Source organism: Cyprinus carpio, chromosome B14 (genome assembly GCF_018340385.1).
Source record: "Cyprinus carpio isolate SPL01 chromosome B14, ASM1834038v1, whole genome shotgun sequence".
Taxonomy (NCBI): Eukaryota; Metazoa; Chordata; class Actinopteri; order Cypriniformes; family Cyprinidae; genus Cyprinus; species Cyprinus carpio.
The window spans coordinates 23,210,749-23,238,423 of NC_056610.1; the positions used below are offsets into that span (position 1 = coordinate 23,210,749).

Genomic DNA, 27,675 nt, shown 5'->3' on the forward strand with positions numbered 1-27,675 from the left:
AACATTTAATAAAAACAAAGAATGCACTCAATCTTGTGCATTCAGATAAAAATAATAAATGGACTTTTTGGGGGAAAAAAACTTTGCTACCTCAGTATGCTTCCTCACATTTGATGGAAACTTTTGAAACAAGAAATTTACGGCCTGATAAAGCTGAAGTTTAATGCATGAAACCAATTTGTTTTCATACATCAAGCATGCATGTTTAAGCTTTAATCTACTATATTAATGGGCGTAAGTTACTCATTATATTATGCACAATAAATATAGAAAACATGCATACCTCATGATTTTGAAAATCCGAATGCAACTTTGAATGCTGTAAACATTGTTAGCAATGTGATCAATTATGACAATTTTAATTTTGGGGTGAACTAACCATTTAAGCTATTATTCACAAAAGTAATTGAAATCCACCCTAATTCTCTTTAGTACATTGATGAGCAAGTAGCGAGGGAACAAATGATTCTTTTGAGTCAGATCATGTCAATGAATAGGATGATGGGAATGATTCATTCACACTGATTAGAACGTTTTCTTTTTCTTTTCCTCAGAAGAAAAAGTGAGTTAAGAGAGGATGACCGAGTTGCTATTGTTAGCTGAATAATCACTTTGTCTTACCCCGCTGCCCTGCCTGATCCAGTAACTGAGCCACCAGTTGCTGAAGGCAATGCTGCCGGTGGTGAAGAGGAAGAGGAGGATGTTCACAACGAAGGCCAGGGGCCCTCCGGCAGCCTTGATGTAAGCAGTGTACACGGGCCAGGCCACGGCCCCGCTCCCCTTTTCCTCCGCCTGCATGAGCTGATCTGTGCGGGGCACATCAGACAACAGAGAAGAACAACAAAGAAGTGTGACTCACATAGTGGCTAGCCAACGACCAAACCAGATCAAAGAAATCAGGAAATGTATTTGCTGGGTGATGTTCCAGAAGTGCTTATACTGAGTATAACAGTCCTGTTTGCATCGTTTCAGATCAGTGCATGCAAGGCAGATGTTTGTGCAGTGTATACATATTATATATTGTAATGCAATTCATTTAGTATGTTATATTAACATTAACACACACACACACACACACAATGCACTTTTGTTTATTGTCAATTTATTGTAAATTTATAATCAACATTCATATATACATACACACACACACACACACACACACACACACACACACACACACACACACACACACACACATATATATATATATATATATATATATGAATGATGAATTTGTAGTTGATTATAAATTATATATATTATATATTACATGCATTAATACAAAACAAGAGCATGGAAAGCTGAATAGATAATGTATAATTTTTTTAAATGAATGATTATTAATTATAATTATAATTACAGCATGTGTATATATATATATATATATATAGAGAGAGAGAGAGAGAGAGAATATATTTATAAATATTAATATATTTATAATAAATTAACAATTACATAAATGCATCAACACAAAACTAGACATAATCTGAACAGATTAAAAAAATAAAAAAAATATGCATACTGCAAACTGCATACAGAGTTTGCCCTTTTCAATGTTTGATTTCGCACATTTTCACATTTTTTTGTTACTTTGTTTTTGGTAGTAAGCAATGGTAATGAATCTCCAGAGTCATCCAATATACAGTCCTGAGGAGAAAACAAATGAGAAGCACTGAATGAAACCCTCACCTCCTTCTTTCTTGCTCTCAGTATGTGGTTTGGCTGCAGGGCTGACACGCAGGGACCGCGGGCTGCTCTCTTCCTCGGCCCTCTGCTTGTTTTTCAGGTTCTTCCTCACTAGGTTCTGGATGAAGGATGAAGATAAAGAGAAAGAGCGAGACCTGGTAAAGAGCAACCTGCACCTGATTAACCGAACAAATCAGCCAGAACAAAGTCTGCTGGGTCATTAATACAGAGATCAGTGACAATGTCCCTCGGCTGTTACTCCCACAGATCAATTCACGTATAAATTACAAAAGCACGGCGTGAATTAACATTTCAAACCCAGTGGCTCTGCAGCCCCTGCTTCATGAATTTTGCAGTGGGTGATGTAGGATGTTTTGTGAACGTGTGACCCTGGTGTTTTCCCATCGGGCGGCGTATCGCACCTCTTGCTGCACGCTGTTGAAAAGGGCAGCATAGTCTCGGCCTTTCTCCATCAGCTGGACGTGTGAGCCGTGCTCTGCTATCTGACCGTCCTTCATTAACACCACCTCATCACACTCAGGCAAGAACTGGAGAACAAACACACCCGCAGAGTGTCAGAAAATACCATGAGTGGACCTCATTTTACATTAACCCAACCCTAAGCATATTCATATCACATTAGAAAAAAAAAATTTTTTAAGGGACATTTTTGTGTCTTTAAAAAAAGATAATATGAATGCATGACATGCCATCAGCTATCAATCTTTTTTTTTATATATTTATTATGATTTTTTATTCATTGGTAACAGTAAATATTGGATGTACATCATTATACAGTACATGTTGGCTTTTAAATGTCCTTTTTTTACTTAGATTACCTTTTAGACATCTAATGCTCACTTGAATATTATGAATATTTAGCTTTTTTTTAAATGCTCATTATAATGTTATGACATTTGAAAATTAATTATATATATATATATATATGTATATGTATATATATATATATATATATATATATATATATATATATATATATATATATATATATATATATATATAATAAACAAAAATTAAAACAATTAAAAAAATTAAGCTTAGTAAAAAATAGAGAAAAGACAAACACATACAATTACTAAAACTTAAACAAAAATTAAAACAAAACCTGAAAATATAAAAATAAAATCTTAATATTAAAATAACAGCTATGCAAAGAAATAAACATAACAATAAATGTGTATTTGACATTGGTATTGGCCTAAATTTGAATTATTTTCTAAATATTTTATAAGCACAAAAAGGAATTTAAAGGCATGCTGTGTTATCAATATACTAGGAACTGCCTAATGATGGCCTTTGCAATACAGCAAGGCCTCTCGAATGAACCGTGTATAATCTCAGTGAAGCTTGGTGGATGAGTACAGTGTCATCTGTCCCAGTCCGTGCTGTGTCTATGCGGTACATCACATGCATTCAGAGCCTCTTGCCTGCAGCTGGTGCGTGACAAAGATGACAGTCCTGCTCTTGGCCGTGTGGCGGATGGCGCTGTGGAATAGGTGCGATCCCACGCGAGTGTCGACGGCACTGAGGGGGTCATCGAGCAGAAGGACGGGTCTCTCGCTGTACAGCGCACGGGCCAGACTCACTCTCTGCCGCTGACCGCCGCTCAGGTTAGCTCCTCTCTCTCCTATCTACAGCAGATCACTCACTTCAGACACAGTAATCATCACACTGCAGCTTTTCAACTGAAAACTAATATGTTAGCATGGCCCATAAACCAGTCATAAAAATCAGTCATAATGGCCTTTTTTTTTTTTTTTTTTTTTTGAGATCATTAAACAGTCTGTAAATACAGCTAAATGCCACTTTTGTGTTCTTCTGTGCCACTTCTGTAGAGCAAAGATGAATTGTTGATACTGATTTTATTTGTTTTGGTAACTTATTCTTTCTTATTCTAATTCTGATTGAATTTATTGTTTAATTAAAACATTTTGAAGAAGTTTATAAATACAAATGAATGAATTTGACATAAAAGATGACATAAGGTTAAAAAAAATGCATTTAAAAAGGTTAAAAAAAAAAAACACTTTGAGGAGTCAAAAATATTGAAGGTGCTTCTAAATTGTGACCCTGGACCACAAAACCAGTCATACTGGAATTTTTTTTGAAGAAGATATATCATCATTTATATATATATATATATATATATATATATATATATATATATATATATATATATATATATATATATATATATATATATATATATATATATTTCCATTGATATATGCTTTGTTGATGTACAATATTTGGTTTGAGATGCAACTATTTGAAAATCTGGAATCTGAGGGTGCAAAAAAATCTATATTGAGAAAATCATCAATAAAATTTACAAAATATCTCCATTAAAAATGAACATTACTAATAAAAAAATAATTTTTGACATAAAAGAAGAAGGAAATTTACAAAATATCTTCATGGAACATGATCTTTATTTAATATCCTAATGATTTTTGGCATAAAAGAAAAATCGATTATTTTGACTTTTGCTACAAATATACCCCAGCGACTTAAGACTGCTTTTGTGCTCCAGAGCCACATATGAGTGAGATTTGAACGACCTTGTGCTGTGATTGTGTTTGTCGAGTTCAGAGATTATATTATGAGCGTTATAATGCAGATACCTCAGTCATATCGCCATATGGCAGCTCAATAATATCAGGAAATAAACAGCAGGCTTCCAGAACTGCGTTGTACCTGGTGAGAGACGAGCAAAAAACTTGTTTAATTTTTCGAAGAAAGGCCAAAGTCATTTTTATGCAGAACTCATATATGCATGAATATGCTCCATACTTTTCCTCAATGTATTTTTTTCCAAACAGGATGTTCTCCCTGAGGGAATCGTTGAGGATCCAGGCCTGTTGAGCAACATATGCGAAGTCTCCGTTTACAGCCACTGAGCCGCCAAGAAGGGTCATCTAGACAGGAGGAGGAGAATCAGACCTATACATCTGCTTTCACCCTGCTGAGAGGACCAGCTGCTTTATGTCCAGCCTGCTTTATGATGGTTAAAGGGGCGGTTATAAAACAAAATCAAGGTTTTTCATTATTTACTTTAATTTCGTGCCAAACCCATATGCTGTTATTTTCTCAGTGGAGCTCATACGGAGAAACACTCATCCTTTCTGTAAAACAACAGCTGTCAATAATAACAAATACTGTAGCACTGTACCATATGACTTGTATACTCGTCTTCCAAAGTTGTACGTTAACTTCCAAGAAAGCGTGATTCACTAACGATCATCCCCATATCAAAATTTGTCCTTTTCTACAGTAACACTGTATGTCTGTTATGATTAGATCCTTGATATAGTAAATACATAAACCACAGAATTATTCATAGACAAAATGTAAATATGTTACCAACCCTAAACTTTCAACAGTGCATATTAAAACATTTAATGGGTGGGTAACATTTTTAATAAACAAGTCTCTTATGCTCAGAAAGGATGCATTTATTTTATCAAAAATACAATACACATAGTAAAATTATGAAATATTATTACAATTTAAAATAACAGTTTTCTATTTGAATATATTGTAAAATGCAATTTATTTCTGTCATCAAAAGCTGAATTTTCAGCATCATTACTCCAGTCTTCAGTGTCACATGATCTTCAGAAATCATTCTAAGACGCTGATTCGCTGCGCAAGAAACATTTTAATTATTATTAATGTTGAAAACAGTTGCTGCTTAATATTTTGTGGAAACTGGGATACTTTTTTCGGTATTCTTTGATGAATACATTAAGTTCAAAAGAGAAGCATTTATTTTAAATAGAAAAATGTTCAGCATTTTTGACCAGTGGAATGCATCCTCACAGAATATAAGTATTAATATCTTCCTTTCTTCGAAAACAAAACAAAAGAAAAGCAGCATTCTCGCTGACCCTGATCTTTTGAACAGTAGTGCGTGTAATTCCTCACCTGTCCAAGCAGAGCAGATAACAGCGAGCTCTTTCCACTGCCGACTCCTCCACAAACCCCAAGCAGCGCCCCCTGGTGTACAGCGCAGAAAACAGGCCAGCAAATCACGTCACAGGTGAATTTAATCTTGATTATGACAAGTTCTGTAAATAAATGATGCTGCGTGCCAGACTTGAGCTTCAGAATATAATGAGACATGTTGACCTTTGACACGGTAATGAACGTAAAAGCGCACATGGACTGATGTATCGCAGTACCTTCCGGATGCAGAGGTCTATGCGGTGCAGGGTCTTGTGCAGCGGAGGTCGGATGCTCTGTGTGGAGGAGATGGTGCTCTGTGGGCTCTCCTGCTCCATGTGTGTGAGGAGGTGCTCTGCGTTGGCTTCCTCGCTCTTCCCTTTGCTGTCTTCTGCGGTGATGTACAAGCTCAGTTTCTCCCTCCTCAGGACTCTCTTCATGCCTCCTCTTTTCTGCTCTGCTCGGCTCTTTTTCCCCGGTGAGCCGCAGGTCTTCTCCCAGGCCAGTGTGGCATCTTTAAACTCCACTGCATTATAAGGATCTTCCGTTTTGTTTGAGATCAGCTCCCTGTCCTCCATCATAAACAGCTTCTGTGTGCGTAAGAGGAGGCTTTAAAATGGAGTAAACACTTAAGGAAACATTCTCCCATAAGAAAAAAATCAGCCATCATTTACTCACCATCATGTTGTTCCAAACCTGAATGGCTTTCTGTGAACACTTAAGGATAAATACAGCAGAATATCCAGGCTCTTCCTTATAATAATTGTGAATGACGACTGGGACTGTTAAAGGGATAGTGCACCCAAAAATTATACTGTGGAAGTCAATGGTTCCATAGAAGTGCGCTGTTTTCTTTCAAATCAAAGCTAAATACACGTAAAAAACAGCGCATCCTTGTGGCGCGGATGACACAGAAGAGCATACACAGCATACGGTGATAAGGAGAGACACAGAGGAGACTGTTGACAAAAGAATTGTTGAATAAAGTCGTTATTTTTGTTTTCTTTGCTTACAAAAAGTGATCCTGTCGCTTCATATAACACAGATTACACGTCTGATGGCAGATGGAGTATTCTGATGACGACTTTCATACCTTTCCTGGACCTTGACACTGTTATTTATTTGGCAGTCTATGAGACAGTTACAGGCCTCCAGGTTTTCATCCAAAATATCTTCAACAGTTCTGAAGACGAACAAAGCTTTTAGGGTTTGGGACGACACATCGGGTAAGTGATTAAAGACAAAATTTTCATTTTGGGGAGGAGTATCCCTTTAAGACTAGTTTTGTGCTCCAGGGTCACATTTGTTCCATTATTTCTTTTTCTGTGTTTTTACAGTGTTGCGCATTATAACCAAACCCATCACATAAGATTATGTTGAGTTTATGAATGCAATGGCCAATCAGAGGCGTTCAGATGAGTCATCGATGAAACAGCAGAGATTTGTTGTTCAGCGCACACTGACTGAATTCTGACTCATGTATTCTCTCATCATAAGCAACAAAGTGCAGATGTACGTGCAATGTCAGTATAAGAGATTTATTCATCAAACAATGTAGACAGCTTCACTGATTATAACGGGAATGTTTTTTAAAGTGCATAAACTCGCGCTAGACTGAAGTCAGTGATGATGTTCTTTGCTCGTTTTCTGTAGCTGATTTTTAAATAACTGAGGAAATGTAAGCCGTATGATTAGTAACTTACAGTTTTTCTATTAAATTGTTATCATGTTAAATACAAATTCAGTCATATTAAAAACATTAGTCTGCTTTTAGCCTTGCGCGGGAGTTGGTTCACATTCTGGTAATGAAACTAGGTAAATAAATAATTAAATAAATTAGCACGATTATATCGTGTATCGATGATCTCACAGGCTGACGACTGAATCTAAAAATCTTTTATGATACATTTATGGTGCTTTTCGTCATTTTTGGAGTCCCAGGCTCTATTTTTTCAGGTGTATTTGGAAAAGAACTGCCTGGATGTTCTTCAAATTTTCTCCTTTTGTGTTCCACTGAAATTAATTCAGATTTTAAATAACATGAAGGTGAGAAAATAATGACATTTTTGGTTTGTTTGTGGATGTGGATGTGTTTTTGACCTGAAATCGTTTCACGGCCACAGAGCCTTCGGATAAAGCACGCACCGCCAAGGGCGTGACCTTTAGAGCAAAGGTCATGGAGTTGAAGACAGCGACGACGGTGAAGGCCTGCAGGTTGTGACAGAAAGTTCAAGAGTTCAAGTTCGCAGTTGTTTACGAGCCTCGGGCAGAAAGCGAAGTGCAGAAATATGGCTGTACCTGTGCTGCGGTGAGATCATAGCCCAGAGCCATGTGAAGAGTGAACGTGCACACGCTAGCTATCACCACCACCACTGGAGCCACACCCACCGTCAGGCTCTGAACACAGCCCGCCCACTCCAGGACCCTCCTCTCTTCTGACCGAACCCCTGGAGACACAACAGAGGAGACGTCAAAGAAGCAAGAGATGGTTTTCTGTTCAATGAATTCATTCACAGTCAGTGTTTGAGATGGACAACTGTACAACTATCAGGTGTGACTCTCTAAATGTCCTGGTGCTGCTTGCACAAACTGCTTAGACTAGTCTTACAAGTTAGTCATCCAGTTTTATTAGCTAGTCTAATTTGAATCTGAACGTAAAACAGATTAATCCTTGGCTGATTTAATCTAGTTGGTCAGACTAGTTTTTAAGAAAAGTGCTGTATGTGATTTTTTTGACTGTATTAAAGCTAACAAAACAAACAAACAAAAAACACCATAATAAGTTTGCAAATATTTAGTAAACATGCTAAGCTCACACACTTGTTTCTCTGAAAAACAATGCTGCAGCCAGTTATTCAACTTTGAAATGTGTGTTCTGTGTCAGAATGTCTGTTTTTGTTTTGGTCTGCCAGTTCAACCAATAGGATTTCAACACCCCAGGTTGCCAGTTGGTGGAAAACACAGCGTATTAGAGCCATGGAAGCCAGCAAATGAATGAATGAAACCACCATATTTGCACACACACACACACACACACACACACACACACACACACACACATATATATATATATATATAGTTAGAGCACCCTCACTATTTTAAGAAGCACCCTCAGTAATTTGATTATTGTGCTTTTTGTCATTTTTGGATTACAAGTTTTCATTAATTTCATTTTATTGAAAAAGAGCCGCCTGTACATTCTTTAAATTAATACAAATAAATTGAGCACACACTTATATCAGTCCAAAAAAATAAAGACATTTCTATTTTGCATTTTCCTAATTAATTTTTATTATCAAAATAACAACTTAAAAAATTGCAAAACATTAAACTGTTAAATTTTATTTCATCCAACTGAATGTCAGTGTCTCAGTTAAAGGGGTCATATGATGTTATTTTAATTTTTCTTTCTCTTTGGAGTGTTACAAGCTCTTGGTGAATAAAGAAGATCTGTAAAGTTGCAAAGACTAAAGTCTCAAATCCAAAGAGATATTCTTTATCAAAGTTAACACTCGTTCACGCCCCCCTGAAAAGGCTCGTTCTAACACGCCCCCACATCTCTACATCACTATGTGGGAAGATTTGCATAACACCGCCCAGATGTTCACGCAAAGAAAGAAGGCGTAATGTTTATTCTCTCTGTTGCTGCAGCTGCCATGTTGTGAAGTCGCTGTGTGTTTTGTTGAAGTGAAATTTTGTTTGGCCTTCCAAAAGAAGACATGACTAGAAATCAGTGGTTAAGTTGTATTTCAGCACTGTTCCAGAACAGTTCAACCCAAATATTCAGATGTGTGCTGCGCATTTTATAGAGGATGAGGAATATTTCATGAACCAGTAGCCTGTAATGTGTCTGTGGCACAACGGCTGTTTCTGTAAAGCTGGGCAGTTCAAACTTTGTAAGGACAGTCTGGCACTTCTTACTAAAAGCCTGTAGGTACGTTTTTTATATTTAAATAATTTGCCACTGATGATTCAAATGTGAGTTTTGAGCACTAGAGTAGTGCTTGTTGTTTCTCAAATCACAAATGCAGACATGGTTTTATGTTTACGCAGCACAATACGCAACGCAACGCGTAAAAAGACAGTACAAGTCATTATAATCAGTAATTATGTCCCCACTGGATGCAACAAATGCCTCGTTTGTAATGCATTTTTATTGGTTTTGTCTCATCTAGTGATGTCCGGATCTGGAACAAATCTTTCTATTTAACTGGATCTTCTTAGTGAACCGGTCGATGCGTTTCAGAAGGCGGGGCATAGAGGAGAAACAATAATGTACAGTATGTGGAAAATAATGTGTTTTTTTAACCTTAAACTGCATAAACACATTTCATTACACCAAATACACAAGATAATGTTATTTTTAGCAGGGCATCAGGAATAAACTGACCCCTTAAAATGACGATGATTAAACACATTGCATATTATCCCTACACAGTCACTTCTAATGTATTACTTATAATATTTTAAATAAGAACAGAACCATATTTATCCCTCCAAACAAGACTGCTGTCTGAATGTAGCCATATTGTGTTTCCATCCTACAACACAGTTCTAATGTACACGAGCCACACTATGTTCAATCCGGCAGAAACAGTGAGAAGTGCGACTGTAACGGAAGACAGCTCATGATCATAAATGGGATGCAGCAGTAGATGGGGATGCTGAGGCACTGGCTGGTGTCCAAGTGCCCCGTTTCACCCTCCCTCTGCTGCACTAATATTTATCTCCCGACTGGCCGCAAGCTGCCACATTCATTCAGCGCCGCTCTCTGGCTTATAGCCAAAGTGTTTTGCTGCCGGTCTAAACAACCAGAAGCGCTGGACGTAATCTCTGAAAACATTGCTGGAGCTACATAATTCATATATAGAAGATGTTAATCTATGCAGGTTGTGATATTTTATTCATAAGTGCATGCAAAAAAAAAAAAAGTGTAAATAGAGGAAAGAAGGCCATGCATCCTTCATTACTGCTCAGCTACATAACACAGAATATCTGAGGTAAAAATGGATTACTAGAGCAGTACATCCCAGTTTAACTCTTTCCCCGCCAGCATTTTTGAAAAAATTTACATTTTTCAAAAATCACAAAAAATTGATGGCCTACAGTATATTTTGCTGTATGAATATTTGAATATGCAATACACCAAAATAAAGATCAAAGCCTCTACTTTTAGTTCTATTCTACTCAGTTTTATTCTAGCTTAAAGCATTCTTTTTTTTTTATCAAGACTTGAATATAGGTAGGTTTCATAAAAATTTATATTTTTGAGCAAAAAGGTGAGAAAATAATTTTTTTTTTATCAAATACTATATCTAATATTCAGTATGATTATCAAAGCATAAATCCAGTAAATCGTTTCCATCAACACCTCCAAAGCTTGCACAGATATATACCACTTCCTGGACCAACATTATGCAGTTTTCATTTATATGCTGTTTATTGCTGATGATCGCATTATTTCTCATATGCATCTGTTTACATAAGAGATCACTCGTTTCTCCGTCCTGTTCAAGTGTGTTTTTTACCCGTACATAAGATACATAACAGAACACCCTCAATATATACACCGAAAGCACAAAAATCAAAAAAAAAAAAACCGTAAAAACTCGTCTTTGGCATTGTCTTCTAAAACATGAGATAACTCGTCAATGGCAGGGAAAGAGTTAAAGGGTTAAACAATCAGTTTTCTCCATATACAGTGAGCTCAAAAGTTTTGAAACATTTCACACACAACCTAAATGGTACTTGGCTGGATATTTTATATGTAATGAAATGGCGTTCAGAGATTTTATTTTAAAGAAAGGATATATTAAAAATTCTGTTCAAATATTCAATTTATAATATTAATTTCTTTATTAACTATAATTAATGCATCAACTAACAATGAGAAAAAGATTTATGTCATGAACTACACCTGATATCTCCACTAGATTTTTTTTACTTTAAAATAAGGTTCCATTTATTAACTATAAATAATGCATTAACAAACAATGAGCAATAAATAAGTTACAATATTTATTAATCTTATTAATGTTAATAAAAATACAGCCATTCATTGTTTGTACTTATTAGCTCAGGTCCATTAAATATCACTAGATTCAACTTTTAAATTGTATAACGTATTATTAAATGTAGGAATCAACATCAATGCTTCAGAAGTATTTTTTATTGTTATTTTATGTTAACTAATGTGGCTTACTAATGTTAACAAATTAAACCCTATTGTAAAGTGTTACAGATTTGTTTTTAAATGATTTTGAAAGAACTAGAACTAGAAATCTTTTGTAACATTATAAATGTCTTTACTCTCACTTATGATCAATTTCATGCGTCATCGTTGAATAAAAGTATTAATATCTTAAACAACTGTAGTATAGATCCACATCACCCAAACGTTCTTATTTAACATTCAACAAAGTCAAACCGTCCCGAGGCATTACAGAAGAAAGAGCGTTAAATGCTTTTGTGAGTTAATCTGGAAGCTCAGAGACTCTCAGGACATTTCACTGACGGAGGACTGAGGAAGGACAGAGCCAAGACAGCAGATTAGGAAACTTGTTCCTTTCAATGCAGTGCAAAGCCACAGAGATGATCCTTTGATTTCCATGGAGACTATGACAAGTGCTCAGTCGCCATCATCATACAGTCAGTGCTGCTGTTTGAGAGGATGCAGTCGAATGCTGTCTTACTTTGGATGTTGTTGGCAAACGCCGTCTCCCAGCAGTACATCTTAATGAACTTAATGCAGCCCAGGATCTCGTTCATCAGCCGGACGCGCCGGTCCGTAACCGCCACACACCTTTTACGGAAATACGCTGTCAAGCGGGAGGCCAGCATCTGCAGGAAATAATTCAAATGTGAAGAACCTGTACAGTCAGACACAAGGCTACAGTACGGACATCCCACGAGTAAAACTGTTAGTGTATGGACCAAGGCAAATACAGAAATGTTAAGTTTCAATTTAGATTAGGGAACATTATTCAACGTTTACTAGTTGCTTATTAGCATGCATATTGGCTGCTTATTAATACTTAAAAACCACATATTAATGCATGACCATATTCTAGATCCCTAATACCTAAACATAACTAATACAACAACAACTTTCTTATTAATAAGCTGCAGTTTATTGAGGGGAAATTCTTAGTTAATAGTGAACTCCCTACTCTAATGTGTGACCAATTTAAAAAAAAAACTTTGCTAGAGAAAACTCTTATTTGTTGCCTGGGGTCATGTGGAGTACTTTGAAGCAGCCTGAATATGGATTTTGATCAGTTAAAAATGGTCTACAGTGAGTCTTGTTCACTTGGAGAAAAATCCTGGAATGTTTTTCTCTTGGATCATACACGCCTTGGAAGGCCTGGGCATGAATAAAATAATAAAGCCTTTTTTTTAATCTATCTGTCTCAAATCAACACTGAACTGCAGCTGGATGCATGAAACCATCTTCCCTGACAAACCCATCATAGTATAACTGAATCTAACATCATATTTTGTTACTATATGACTTTCAAAGACCTTTTTCTTTAAGTCTTAAAACTATGCAGAAGTATTTGTATGTTAGATTCTGTTCCTTACTGAGAAAAACATCTTATACCAGCCTAAGCTGGTGTCTGGTCTAGACAAGTCTTAGTCTAGTCAGGGTCGTCAAGTTTAGGCTGGTTTAAGCAGGTCAGCAGCTGTTTTATTCACGATAAAGCACGGCTATGACCGCTTCACCCAACGGTTCTGGGTCAATCATATAGCCTCAAAACTGTGCAATGTATGTATTTCAGCAAGATTAACTGTTAGTTATTTATTTGATATGACTGTATTTATTAGTTTTCTGTTTCAGGTATGATTCTGTATGTCCATATGTCCATCAGTTTATACTGTAATGATGCTTACAAGCTCACGCTGTGCTGCAACTCAATCTGTTTTACACTAAAAGACACAAAACAGTAATTTTCTCGTGCTGAGAGATGAGCAGATGTATGCGTATATAAAAATATCATATTTTGTATTAAACTCTGTGAATGTGCGAGACTTCTGGTTCATTAGTGCTATAGGGAAATAACAAGAAGAATAACAAAGTGCAGTAAAGAGTAAAACTGTTTGCGTTACAAACAAGTGTGTTCATAATTAAGATAATAATATGGTAAAAAAAACACTAGTGTGCAATATCAAGCAGCAAAAATAGATGTTATGCACAGATAAAATAGCTTGAAGCAGATGACACTGGAAGCCAGACACATTCAATTTACAAATGCGTTCATTGCTGCTGTCAGGAACTATTTTTTTTTGCAGAAGGACAAGATTTAATGAACTTTAAAAAAGTAACATATCAATATTACATTTTTTGGTTGTAATATTTTTCATTGTGCGGTAGCTGTTTTATAAAAGCAATAAGTTACTCAAGGGCGTGCTGCATTGTGAATAAATCCCGGTTTAAGGGGTTGCATGCCTAACACCACACTTCAGCCGTGACTTATTCACAATACAGCACGGCCTCTCGTGCATTAACACATAACACACGTCAGTGAATGTCAGATTCAATGTCTTTTGAGAAAATCACATGTGGGCCATTCAACAGCACTGGCCTCTTTAAAGCCTGTTCCTTTTATTAACAAAAAGTTTAGATGTGCTTATCTCATCTTACCATGGTGGGATAGAAGATGACAAAAATGGCCGATCCCACAAGTGCAGTCGGTCCTAAGAAATAGGTGGTGTATGACAGACCCAGAATCCCAACGAGAGGCCCTCCGGCCAGCAGACAACCCACCGAGACGGCCTCGTACAGACGCTGTCCATCACTGGAGCAAATGTTTACCAGCTGAAAGAGTAACAGGATGAGTCACCCAAGCTAAAACATGGCACGCATCAGCACCTGGCACAGTGCATTAGCGTCATACAGCACTCACAAACACAAGCACAGTTTGGTTTTAAAGAGCCAAAAGATCACATGAAAAAGTGAGCTTAAACTACGCAAAGACCTGAACCCTCTCTGATGTTATCTTCCCTTTAAATTCAGTTAAATAAGGCATGACCTGAGAAGATTGTTTACAAAAGTGCTGCTCCTAATGAATAGTTAAGTGTTTATTACGGGAGTATTAACACACGCTTCACCTCTCCAGTGCCGATGTCTTTAGTGCTGCGCAGTCGCAGGATCTTCTGGAAGGAGAAAGTGAGCGCGGCTCCCCGGAGGCGTGCGGCCGTGCGATAGCTGACAGCCCACACTAAAGCCAGAGACCAGGAGCGTGTCAGCTCCGTGAGGAAAATCCCGGCGACCAGAGCCAGACCATACAGCAGCTTCACATCTGCACACTGAGAGTACTCCAGCAGGGCTCGGATCAGCAGAGCCTGAGAATAACAGCACACAACCAGGAGACAGGTGTGAGACTTCAGAGTTTTTGTTGTTTTTATTTGAACAGAATCAGAATTACATGAGGAGGGATTCAGAGGCGAGCTTTGAGGTTTTATGGTATCAGATCCTTTGGCTTGCGCTGGGGTCATGGGATCAAGTGCTGCTCATAGAAAACACTAGAAAACACAGAGTCTTTTTTTATTTGACTTAAACGATTCTCGTTCTAATTATAACACAGAGCTGGTCCTGGATGCTAATTGTTCAGTACAGTTGTGCGGTGCATTGTTTTGCTAAAAATTTTATTCATTAATATAGAAATTATTAAAATTACAGAATTGGAATTGGAAAAATTAATCTGTCATCCTCAGTCACTTTTCAAATTGTTCCTATGCCTCTGACCAAATACATTTTTCATTTTGTGAAAAAGATTAATACTTTTATTCTGTAAGGGCCTATTAAATTGTTTAAAAGTGACAACAAAAGACATTTATAAAAAAAACAAAAAATTTAAAATAAATGTGGTTCTTCTGAGCTTTCTATTCAGCAAAAAATACTTTAAATTGATCTTATGCCTCTGGATAAATTTATTTATATTTTATTTAAAAAAAAAATAAAAATAATAATAATAATTCAGTAAGGACTCAAGAAATTGATCAAAAGTAATGGTAGAAGACATTCTACCATATATCCAAAATAAAAGCATTTATTTTAAAAAAAAAAAAAAATATATATATATATATATATATATATATATATATATATATATATATATATGTATATTTTTTTTTTATTTTTTTTTTTAAATAAATGCTTTTATTTTGGACTTTCTATTAATTAAAATAATAAATAAATAAAAATTTGGAAATGGAACTGGAAAAATTATTTTGTCATTCTTAATCACTTTTCAAATTGTTCGTATGGCTTTGACCAAATACATTTTTATTTATTTTTTTTGTAAAAGATAAATACGTTTAATCAGTAAGGATCCGTTAAATTGATCAAAAGTGATGCTAAAACATTTATAATAATATACATTTTAATAAATGCTGTTCTTTTGAACTTTCTATTCATCAAAGGATCCTGAAAAATAAAACATATCATGATTTCCACAAAATTATCAAGTTTTTAAAATCAAAATAAATTGTTTTTAACATCAATAATCATAAAAAAAAGTTTCTTAAGCACCAAAGCTTTGCCATCACACAAATAAATTACATTTTAAAATATAATCAAATAATAAAAGTTATTTTAATTTGTAATAATATTTCACGATTTTACCGTTTTGATTCTATTTTTGATCAAATAAATGCATCCCTGGTGAGCATTAGGGACTTATAAAACATTTAAAAATCCTTCCGATCCCAAACTTTTGAATGCTAGTGTAAGCCAAAAATAATATTTGAGTATTTACTTGAAGCCGTGGCCAGGAGCAGTGAGGAAATATTTAATTTACGACATGAAAATAGCGCTAAAATGTACTGCAAATAAATATACGAGCTGCTGAGACAATGGCTGACCCATGCAACACTAAACAAATCAACGCAAGGAAATAAGTGTGCTATTTTGTAACATGTAATCCCTGATAATGCTATTAAGCGAGTGCTGTCAGGGGCATGTGCGGCCTTGTGTGGGGAAATAAAATTAACAGCTGCGTTCCCAACAGCGTCACAGTAAGAAACTCCCAGCTACACCAAAATAAATCCCCTCATAGTGAAACTAATAAGATCAAAAATGTGTGTGTGTGTTTTTTAGGAGAATTTTTTAAATCCGAACTCTAAATCACTCTTTGTTGAATAAAGATCTAAGCTCATTTGGCAACAGAAATAAAACAGCAGGCAATAACTTGAATAATATGAATAACATGCCTCCTGGTCCATAGAAAATCCACACACACGTCACAATCCTGTGGATTAATACTAGTTTGAAGTACGAGGAGGTATGAAAAATCTCTTTTTCATATTACGATTTTCATTTTGAGCCACATATAATCTTTCTGTTGATCCCTTGAATATTAAACTGTTCATAAATGTGTGCAGGTATGTGTTCTGTGTGAAGCAGGAAAGTGCTGAACCATCACAGTGTTCATGCGCAGTGATAGTTCTTCCATTAATTTACTTCCTGCAATCACTTTTGCACTAGGGATATTATCATAATATTTTCTCCATATCATACAATATCAATATTTATCACTGTATTAATTTACCATTAATGGGGAAGGAAATGTTTTCCACATGTTTGTTAGATCTTGAGAATGAATGTAAAGATAATTTGTTTGTTCATAATTTAATGCAACAGAGCTTTTAGCTTAGGGCCCCATGACGTCTGTTTTATTTCCCACTAAATTTAGTTTTCCATTTTATTTAACAGATTCTGTTTTATGATTCAGTACAAATTTCTCATAAAAATTGTGTCTAATTAAATGAATCAGTGACTTTAATTTAAAATGTAAAAATAAAATGAAAACATAATTTACAACAAAACATTGCATTTTTATTTTTTGTCAAATAAGATGATGCACAGCAGCGCTGTATAACTGTATAAATTAACGAAAAAATCCTTGCTTGTATGAAATTCTTTAAAAACTATAACTATTACTTTGAGAATTATATTTCAGTACACACTAGTCATATATTTCTGTAATAATTTCTTCTAGTTAAAATCAGCCTTTTTTTTTTCAGTTTTACTTTCAGTGTTATTTTAATTTTTTTCTCAAATGAAATGCTGTAAAGCTCTTGAAGTGACTCTCAGAGCAGCTCTGAAGATGAAGTTTATGCATTCATGTCCTCATATGTGACCCTGGACCACAAAAGCAGTCTTAAGTGTCAATTTTTCGAAACTGAGATTTATACATCATCTGAAAGCTGATAAATAAGCTTTCCATTGATGTATGGTTTGTTAGGAGGACAATATTTGTCTGAGATGCAACTATTTGAAAATCTGGAATCTGAGGATGCCAAAAAATCAAAATATTGAGAAAATCATCTTTAAAGTTGTTCAAATGAATTCTTAGCAATGAATATTACTAATCAAAAATTAAGTTTTGATATATTTACGGTTGGGAATTTACAAAATATTTTCATGGAACATGATCTTTACTTAATATCCTAATGATTTTTGGCATAAGAGAAAAATCAATAATTTTGAGCCATACAGTGTATTTTTGTCTATTGCTACAAATATACCCCAGAGACTTCAGACTGCTTTTGTGCTCCAGGGTCACATATATCAACATACATTTTATTGTGATCTCGATATCATACAGTTTATCCCAGTTTATAGTTGCACCCTGCCCTGTTTTGTCACTCCACTTGATTTCTTTTGTTTCACACACAAAGAAAATCTTCACATAGTTTTTTTTAATTCAACAACGATTCATAATGATCACTGGCTGTGAAGCTCCAAAGAACTATTGCATCAGAAGACTTAAATATAATGAACACATCATAACTATTTTTTTATGTCTAAATAATGCTTTTTGTACTCTTGTTTCTTTTAATAGAACTATCCCTTTAAGACAAACAGTAAGGGTCTGGATAGGAGAAGCAGGTCAAAGGGCAGCATGCAACCCAACACTCATGTCAGAAAGAAAATGAGGACAACTCACAGGTCCAACAAATCCAGCCACCATGGTGATGAGCAGGGAGAAGATGGCCACCAGCATACGGGTCTGACAGAACCTCCAGATCACCCGGGACAGAGACGCCCCGTCCTTCCCCCGCCGCTTGAGCTCCTCGTGCCACAGCCACTCCAGTCTGAATCACACATCACCAAACACAGCGTGCTTTAATCTACATGTGGACTGTTAGTGTAACATGTAATATCTTAACCAATCATAAGGGTCAAGTTTTCGAAATTGAGATTTATACATCATCTGAAATATGAATAAATAATCTTTCCATTGATGTATGGTTTGTTAGGAGGACAATATTTGGGTGAGATACAACTATTTCAAAATAAAAAAAAATCTAAATTTTGAGAAAATCACCTTTAAAGTTGTCCAAATGAATTCTTAGCAATGCATATTACTAATCAAAAATTAAGTTTTGATATATTTACAGTAGGAAATTTACAAAACATCTTCATGGAACATGATCTTCACTTAATATCCTAATGATTTTTGGCATAAAAGAAAAATATGTAATTTTGACCCATACAATGTATTTTTGGCTATTGCTACAAATATACCCCAGAGACTTAAGACTGCCTTTGTGCTCCAGGGTCACAAATGTGGGGTATTTAACTGTTAAACTTCTGTATTTAAACTCAAGGGTTAAACAGCACATAATATACTGTATTTCTGGTCTTCAGGTAGTACAGCTTGTTTTGGGCACACATTTAGAAGCAAAAACATCCATACGTTCGATATAAATCATAAATGATGTTCAGTTTCTCATAAGTGCAAATTCTTGAAACATTCAAGGAAAAAGCCTCACTGAAAACATCAATCTGAAGGGCCAAGGCTTTGAGCTTCAAGTTCCCAAAGACCACTCGCAGCTTTTATCTCTTGCAAGGTTGTTGAACTGTATCTTAGTTTTTTGGTTCTGTTTCAACAGCCTTCTGTTTTGAGGATAACTCTTTATAGAAGTGATCCGGACCCCATAAAATATCCACCCCAGCGCACCCTCAAGCGTCCAGTAACGTGAGACACAGACCCTGAGGTCAAACACTGAAAACTGAACATGCTTCTTACAGAGCCGCGGAGGCAGAGCTGTCAGGCAAATACAGGAGCCTGTATTTAAACACGATCATTGATCTCGCAACAAAACAAAGCGCAGCCGAAGTCCGATCCAATTCATTCACCGAACGTGATCTTATCTCAGATCTGTGATTAGAAAGGGCAGTCACAGATTACTGGTGTTTTTCTGTGCTCCCCTGTCCTTGAGGAAACCCTTTGATCCCCATCAATTAGCCAGCTTAGTCGAAAGGGACACGGGCTGTGATCTGACGTGTTCATGACATAACCGTCCTGCAGGAAAGGTGCAGACTGACTCTCTCTCTGATGTCTAATCCTAGCTATGAATAACACCCACCTGCCATAACTCTCTGGGCTGTGTGAGAGCGGGAGGCCAGCATCTTTCAATCCCCACCGTGACTCCAGGGATTCCCACACCAACCTCATGTTATCAAGGCGTCAGCTGTGTGAGACCTTGGCACAGGAGGTGTTTTCTAATAGTTCTGTTTGTTCACGGTTCAGCGTTGGCGCATACGAGAGATGCCTAACTTGCTCTCAGCTCCTGGGTAGGGCTGAACGATTCATTGAAATCAAACTGAAATCATGATTTGGCATTTGGAAAATGCTGGGATTTATTGTTTGCACACAGTATCAAATTAACATTAACAGTATCACAACATAATATTCATGTTACAGAATGTACAAAAAGTACATTCTAATAGTACGCCTATAGGATAAGAGGTAACAAATGAATTATTATTATTATTTTTTTTTTTGCGATTTTTTAATTCAATATATACACCTCCTGCCTCTGTATAACATATATTTAAGTAGTGTTTATATACCGTATATTTCAGAGAAACAAGTGAAGTGAAAATGCATACGGAAGACAGAAGACAACGAGTGCAGTGCTAAAAAGGGGCGGAGCTACATAAGGTCCATAACCGCGTAAACACATTGCATTACACTGAATATACTAAATAATGTTATCTTTTAGCAGCATCATATGACCCCTTTAAAAAGCTACACATGCCAAACATCCTCCCAAACTAAATAAGAAGCGTGTATAAACCTGTTGTCCAACAAAGGAGAACATTTAATAAAATGACTTTACTCCACATCATCAATCCAATGTTTGAAATAACGTCATTTTCTGATCTGATGTGGATTCTTATCACAGAATAAGCAGAAAATGCTTTCTATACTGTAATAATTTACAACTGTCGATAAGCATTGGATTCTTATTATTATAAAAATACTCAAGACGGCTTGAAGAACACAGAAAAAGCCTGTATTGATGCGTCATGTGTTTACTGTCTAAATGTTTAATTGGTTCAAGCGTTTCTATCTTGTTTTTACTCAGTCACAGTGATAGCTGGATACAATTGTCCATATTAGGGATTTCCTGGAATGTCATGAGTTTTATTACTTCTGTGATGCATATGTGAAGTTTCCGCATGAGGGCGCCCCCTGGTGTCCAGTATTAATAAATGTGTTAGTGCAGTTATTTGCTGGCTTAAATAGGAATAATTTTATCATTAATTTGTATCTAATTATTATAGGTTTTTTTTGTTAATTTGTTTTAAAAATCAGCAGACAAACCTTGGATCAGAAGGTTTTGGCCAGTAGCTCACCTTTGGCAGTTCGTTTCTGAGGCTTCGTGGCAAGACAGACCCCACACGTCTTCTATCTTGAGACAGGACTCTTTGTGGGCCCTCCATGCCAGAGGGGACAGCCATTGCAGGGTCATGAAGGAGAAAAATCCTGCATTGTCCACCGGGTGCTGATGTCTGGGGGTGAAAATGGAAGAGTTTGGCTCGTATCGGTCATCTAGGCGCTATGTGCTATGTATCTTGAACGCGAGAGAAAATCTTTACTCGCTGCGGCCAAACAGGAGATGAATCACACGTTCGTGTTTGAACAGCAGTTTGCACGTCCCTCTCAGAACTCTTACGAAGCAGTGAAAAAGTTCAGTTCAGTGGCTCTTTATCAGTCAGCATGTTAAAAATCAAGCTGTCTGTTTGTAAAGGATAAGAGCGTTCTTATCAGGACCTCACTGACTGTCACTTGAGTCCAAATGGCAACATAGGAAACATCTCCTAATGCCTCTTTCACACCTCACAAAAGTATTTCAGTGCTTTATATGTTTATTGTGGCCTCCTATTAACAGGTTTCACACTGTGTGCATAAGCATTATATTACATAAGTGTAATATAAGTTACACCAAACTCATCAGAAAACATGTTGAAAATACTCTATAAATGTAAGCTTTTACAATAGAGGCTTATGTGAAGCAACCGATGTGAAATATTCATTGATAAAAATGACACCGATCATGTTTAATGCAGGATAAATGCACAGTGATGCAAACAAACTATTTCTATTTATTTAAGTGACAGATTCAGATGATAAAAGCAGCTCATAGCTTCATTTTAAGGTTTGTGTTAAAGTAGCTCAAAAAAAATAACCACTTAAAAATTTATCCCAATAACTAAAGAAAAACACAAAACCCAATTTATAGCACTTAAAAAAAAAAAACTCAAAAAAGTAAAACGTAAAGAACATTTTAAGCATTAAAAATCAGACGCTGTGTGAAAGTAAAATGTGAGTCTCCTATTGTAGTTTGTGAAACTTATATAATTATAAGTTTTATATATTCATTTATGTCCTGTAAAGTGATTCTTCCACATTTTAAGCATTAAAAATCATAAAATAAGCTTTATGTATTTGTGCATATGGGAGTCTAACTGTTGGAAACAATGTGTCAAAGTCAATTACACCTTGTTTTTACATTTTAAAAAATTATAATTTTAGTCTTTAATCCATTTGCTAACTACCCAAATATTATTTTATATGGTTATAACAACTATATCCACACTGAAAAAAAAAATACAAAAATTATTAATTGACTTTACAATTTTTTTTTAAGGTAAGTGTGGTTGCAAGCAATTTATTTTAACTTTTTTAACTTATTGTAATTTTTTTTTTTTTTTTTTTTTTTTACTGTAGTTGACTAACTTTCAACATTTTTTTTTTAAATGTAGCTAAAATAAATAGTTTGCAACCACTTACCTCAAGAAAAACTTAGTCTATTTTTTTTCAGTGCAGAAGAACTTACTTGTGTGTGATCCGAAAGGGCTTGAGTATCTGTAAGCTTTGGCGATATCTGCCTCGTCTTTTTGTTTCGGTGCCCAGCTCCACCTCATCATCGGGGTCTGGGAGAGTCTGTGGAGGGGACAGCGTCAAACCCTCCACCTGTCCTACAGCCTCCAAGGCATCTGAGAACATACCTGTCTCTAACAAACAAAACGGAAAAACACTCAACCACACTCCAATATACCGTCAGACACTTGGGATGAGCTCCTGTCCACGACTGGGAATGTCTGAATCTGCTGACCAAGACCTTCCTCTAACTTTATGGCCTTGGCTGCAAAGCTGAAGTGTTTATCTATTTAAAGACGCCTGTGGGTGGCCTCAAGGCTGGTGCATACTGAGACGGAGGATATTCGAGCTCGCCGTGTGTGTGTGTGTGTGTGTGTCGACCCTGCCACTGATCCTTCTGTGGCATGAGACACGATAAGGTAAATCCAGAAACACCGTGACTCTCTGTATCTGCTCGGTGTACGTCACCGGCGACTGCCATGCAGATAATAAAAGATAAGATTTACACTCTATACAAGAAAGAGCCCACGTTCTAATGCAATAGTGAATGCAAACTATGATAATGGGACCATTTTGAAATTCTAAAGGGATAATTCACACAGAAATTATCATTCTGAGTAAGTATTAATGTCACTGCAAAATTGTATGACTTTATTTCAGAATTTAAAGCAATTGATCTTGCTTTTCATGCAACTATAATGCATGGAGATTAAGGCTTTCAGGTGTCTAAAAAAGCACCACAAAAAGTTCATGTGATTTGTGTGCTGTATTCCAATACTTCTGAAGCCATATGTTTGAAACACACTTAAACTTAGGTAATTATTCACGGAAAATCAACTTTATCTTTCCTATGAATTAATTATACAACAGACAAATTACTAACAATTATCACTATCAATTACAAAGTAAATATTCATCTTTACTTACAATAAATAAAATTAAACAGTGTATAAAAGTATGAAATATTCTAAACCAGTAATATAATAAAAAACATCTCTGATATCGATTTGACATCAGTATCAGTAGATACTCAAACATTACTGAGCAATCCCTAACAGTCCGAATGTTTCCTTCATGAATCAGACTAGTCCGGATCTCGACTTAATGACTAAATCATCTAATGTTAGTCAAATTTGGAGCAACATTTTAATTTCATCCATCTCAATAGGCACACAAACAGCTGAGTGGGACATAAACGCACACATTTAGGGGCTTATATAAGGCGTATAGTTCATGTTTGTCTTCCCCTCTCTTCAGTTTCAGATGACTAAGAATATTTATCCATCCGCACACAATATAAAGGAAAAGCAAAGCCTCTACTGCTTGTGTTGATCCAGTGGGACTACTGTAATCTACTGTACTATAACTGTACATAAGCATCTGCTAAATGGCCTTTAATAATCAGAAGTCAGTTTAAGATTATTATATCAGTTGTTGATTTGTGCATTACACCTGCTCGCTTTTCCAATCTTTGCTCTCTCTGTTTCGTCCTGTTCCTGGAACTGTGTGTTCCCTGCCGTTTCTGGAGATGTTCTCCTTTGGGATCCTCATGTGGGAGATTTGATAGATTATCAGAACTACTTTTATCTCAAATAAGCATGGCGTGTTATTAAATAATGACCCTCCACTATTTAAGGTGTCTTAAAAAGTCTCTCGGAAAGTTTCTAAGAAAGTTGGAGCGTGAAGAAGGTCACTTACATACCGAACAGAAAACGTCGGGATTTTGAACCTCTTTCCTTTCGGCTTCTGGATGTTCCCGCAGGTTATAAATGATTTATTCACAAAGTCAACGCTGTCTTGCTCCCTTGCTGCACATGACACATCTTCCTCTCGCACAATAACTCAAGCAGCGTGTGCTCTGATCCCGAGTAACGCTAAAGTCGCACCGCGCTAGAAGAGAGTGCGCTGGAGAGTTTTGAAACGTGCCGCAGCACAGCTGACGGGATTCCCTAAATGCATCCTGCGTCACGCCTAAGCAACCAATCACGGATTTGCTTGGTCGTCGCTATGGTAACCGGACCTGAAGGGGAAGGAAAAGCACGTGGTGATCTTTGTAACAGCGTGCACACAGATTACAGACTATTTCGGGCCGCTCATCTGAAGAGCATTGTTTATATATGGAACAAGATAAGCAGTCTGACAAGAAACACGCATTTTTTTTTTTTTTATTAGAGGCTGTTGCGGAACTCGTATATCTTTGAAAGAGTGCGCGGTGTGATGTTCCTGAAAATGTAATGATACAGCCTTTGCACAGACTTTCACTATTTTAACTTAAAAACAAACCAAAATAATTATTTATGAATAACTTTTTTTTTCTTTAGCATTTTTATTTTCACAATATTAGGCCTACCACCGGATTGTCAAAGTATGACAAACGATATCAATGTTTCACAATTTAAAAAAAAAATTTTTTTGGCATAACAATCCTGAAGGCAAACGTTTTAGCATAAAAAAAATTACTGATATCAAGTGACTAAAACAGGTTTGGATAATAACTAAATAAATAAATATACAGTATGCAGTGCTGGGTGGTCACTTACTGATTACAAATTACATGAAAAGAAAACTAAATTTAGTTAGTAACAATCTATTAGATTATTAATTTTAGGTAATGTATTCAAACTACTTTTTGATTACTCGTTTATCCCATAGATTTGAATGGGATTAATATGTACCATATTGATTAAGGGGGAAAAGAGCATTTTAATCAGGCTCCTATGTTTATGTGCAGTTATTTTACATTAATGCCAAAGAAACGAACCTATTCACTGACACTAAAGTGAAGTTACTGAACCTAAAAATAGGAGCCTGATAAAAATGCTCATTTTAGAAGAAGTTTTCAAACAGCACTTACAGACTTTTGTATCTGAACTCTTTATATATCACACACACACATACATATTCCATTCTTTGTAATGTTTTCGCTATGTAAAGGTCATGACCTCTGGCTGTGTTAACAATGATGAAGGATGACTGACAGCAAGATGCAGTACAAGAGTCCAGTCCATGCTGAAAAAGACAATAAACACTGCAGTAGCAGACAAATAAACATGAACTTTTAATAAAACACAAAAAATGTAGGTTGTGTAAGGTTATAAATTTTTTTACAAGTTTTGCAACATTTTTAAATAACGTTTTAGCTGTTGTGTAGTTCAACAAGTGCAAGCGTTTCGTTAATATGCGATCATAAACAGTGTAGGGCACTTATAAAACTATTTGAAAAAAGTAGTTTTAGTTGAAGAATATCAAACCGGGGTTTGCTAAATTAATTTCAGGTATATAGGAAACTTCCTGCTACTTGTAACACTTAATGCAACAAGTCAAATACATCAGTTTTATACAATACTGTGATTAAACTGGATCCTTCAGTCTCAGAAGTGCTGCAGACCTGCGCTGTAGTGACCTCTGTTGGCATATAACACACTGTTTACATGAGCATTGCCTAAAGCAGTGCTTCTCAATCCAGGTCCTGACTGCAGAGTGAAGGTCTCTTTTATTGAACACATGTAATTCAGATCATCAGCTCATTAGCAGGGAGCGTTTCAGATCATACAGTAATTCTGTAGAAGAAGAATTCATAGCATTTGTATTTTCACAGTTTTACCACCAAACTGTTATAGTATGACACATAATATCTAATATTTCACAATTTAAAAAAAGACTTTTTTTCTGCGACAGTCCTGAAAAACTAGGCAAATATTTTGTCATGAAAATGACTTAATATAAACATACAGTGCTGGGTAGATTACTTAGAAAAAATCGAAGTCTGTTACTGATTACAAATTACGTAATGAAAATTTTTGTTAGTGACATAATCTATTAGATTATTCATTTTAGGTCATATATTCTGACGACTTCTTGATTACTTTTAGGTAACTTTTTACCCTTCTCATTTATCCCGTAGATTTGAACATGATTATCGCATACCATATGGATATAAACAAATAAATAATCCATTCTTTATCAACAGCATGCAGTGCATTAAACATAAAAGTCAGGGTTTCCCAGACTGGGGTAGAGAAAAAAAAAAAGAGAAATTAGGGAGAATCAATAAAATTTTATATATAATTAAAATATATAGAATAATTTACTGCCATCTTGTGGTTAATTTGTAATTATGTAATCAAACAAAAGTAACTAATTGGATTACTACCATTACAATTACAATTTACAACCTAATCTAGATTACATGCACTATATATGCATGTAATTTATATATATATATATATAAAACACACTATATATAATATATAACACACACACACACACACACACACACACACACACACACACACACACACACATACAAACCTGATTCCAAAAAAGTTGGGACACTGTACAAATTGTGAATAAAAACAGAATGCAATGATGTGGAAGTTTCAAATTTCAATATTTTATTCAGAATACAACATAGATGACATATCAAATGTTTAAACTGAGAAAATATCATTTTAAGGGAAAAATAAGTTGATTTTAAATTTAATGGCATCAACACATCTCAAAAAAGTTGGGACAAGGCCATGTTTACCACTGTGTGGCATCCCCTCTTCTTTTTATAAGAGTCTGCAAACGTCTGGGGACTGAAGAGACAAGTTGCTCAAGTTTAGGAATAGGAATGTTGTCCCATTCTTGTTTAATACAGGCATTCTAGTTGCTCAACTGTCTTAGGTCTTCTTTGTCGCATCTTCCTCTTTATGATGCGCCAAATGTTTTCTATGGGTGAAAGATCTGGACTGCAGGCTGGCCGTTTCAGTACCCTGATCCTTCTTCTACACAGCCACGATGTTGTAATTGATGCAGTATGTGGTCTGGCATTGTCATGTTGGAAAATGCAAGGTCTCCC

The 27,675-nt window shown here is 35.8% G+C and overlaps 1 protein-coding gene across 1 annotated transcript in view; it reads right to left on the bottom strand.

Annotated features, from left to right (window-relative positions):
* The window catches only part of wu:fb13g09 (multidrug resistance-associated protein 5), a 42,960-nt gene extending 17,931 nt beyond the window's left edge, over window positions 1–25,029 (bottom strand). The window contains exons 1-17 of the mRNA XM_042738648.1: window positions 24,535–25,029; window positions 22,789–22,966; window positions 21,305–21,460; window positions 18,603–18,750; window positions 14,761–14,994; window positions 14,294–14,467; window positions 12,345–12,492; window positions 7,951–8,099; window positions 7,753–7,860; window positions 5,892–6,242; window positions 5,635–5,706; window positions 4,501–4,625; window positions 4,332–4,404; window positions 3,135–3,338; window positions 2,109–2,234; window positions 1,690–1,804; window positions 622–806 (exon numbers count right to left, since the gene is read on the bottom strand). Of these exons, the coding sequence (XP_042594582.1) occupies window positions 622–806; window positions 1,690–1,804; window positions 2,109–2,234; window positions 3,135–3,338; window positions 4,332–4,404; window positions 4,501–4,625; window positions 5,635–5,706; window positions 5,892–6,242; window positions 7,753–7,860; window positions 7,951–8,099; window positions 12,345–12,492; window positions 14,294–14,467; window positions 14,761–14,994; window positions 18,603–18,750; window positions 21,305–21,460; window positions 22,789–22,958 (2,538 nt within the window). The 5' untranslated portion in view covers window positions 22,959–22,966; window positions 24,535–25,029. The remainder of the gene's footprint in view (window positions 1–621; window positions 807–1,689; window positions 1,805–2,108; window positions 2,235–3,134; window positions 3,339–4,331; window positions 4,405–4,500; window positions 4,626–5,634; window positions 5,707–5,891; window positions 6,243–7,752; window positions 7,861–7,950; window positions 8,100–12,344; window positions 12,493–14,293; window positions 14,468–14,760; window positions 14,995–18,602; window positions 18,751–21,304; window positions 21,461–22,788; window positions 22,967–24,534) is intronic.
* Between the last annotated feature and the right edge of the window lie 2,646 nt (window positions 25,030–27,675).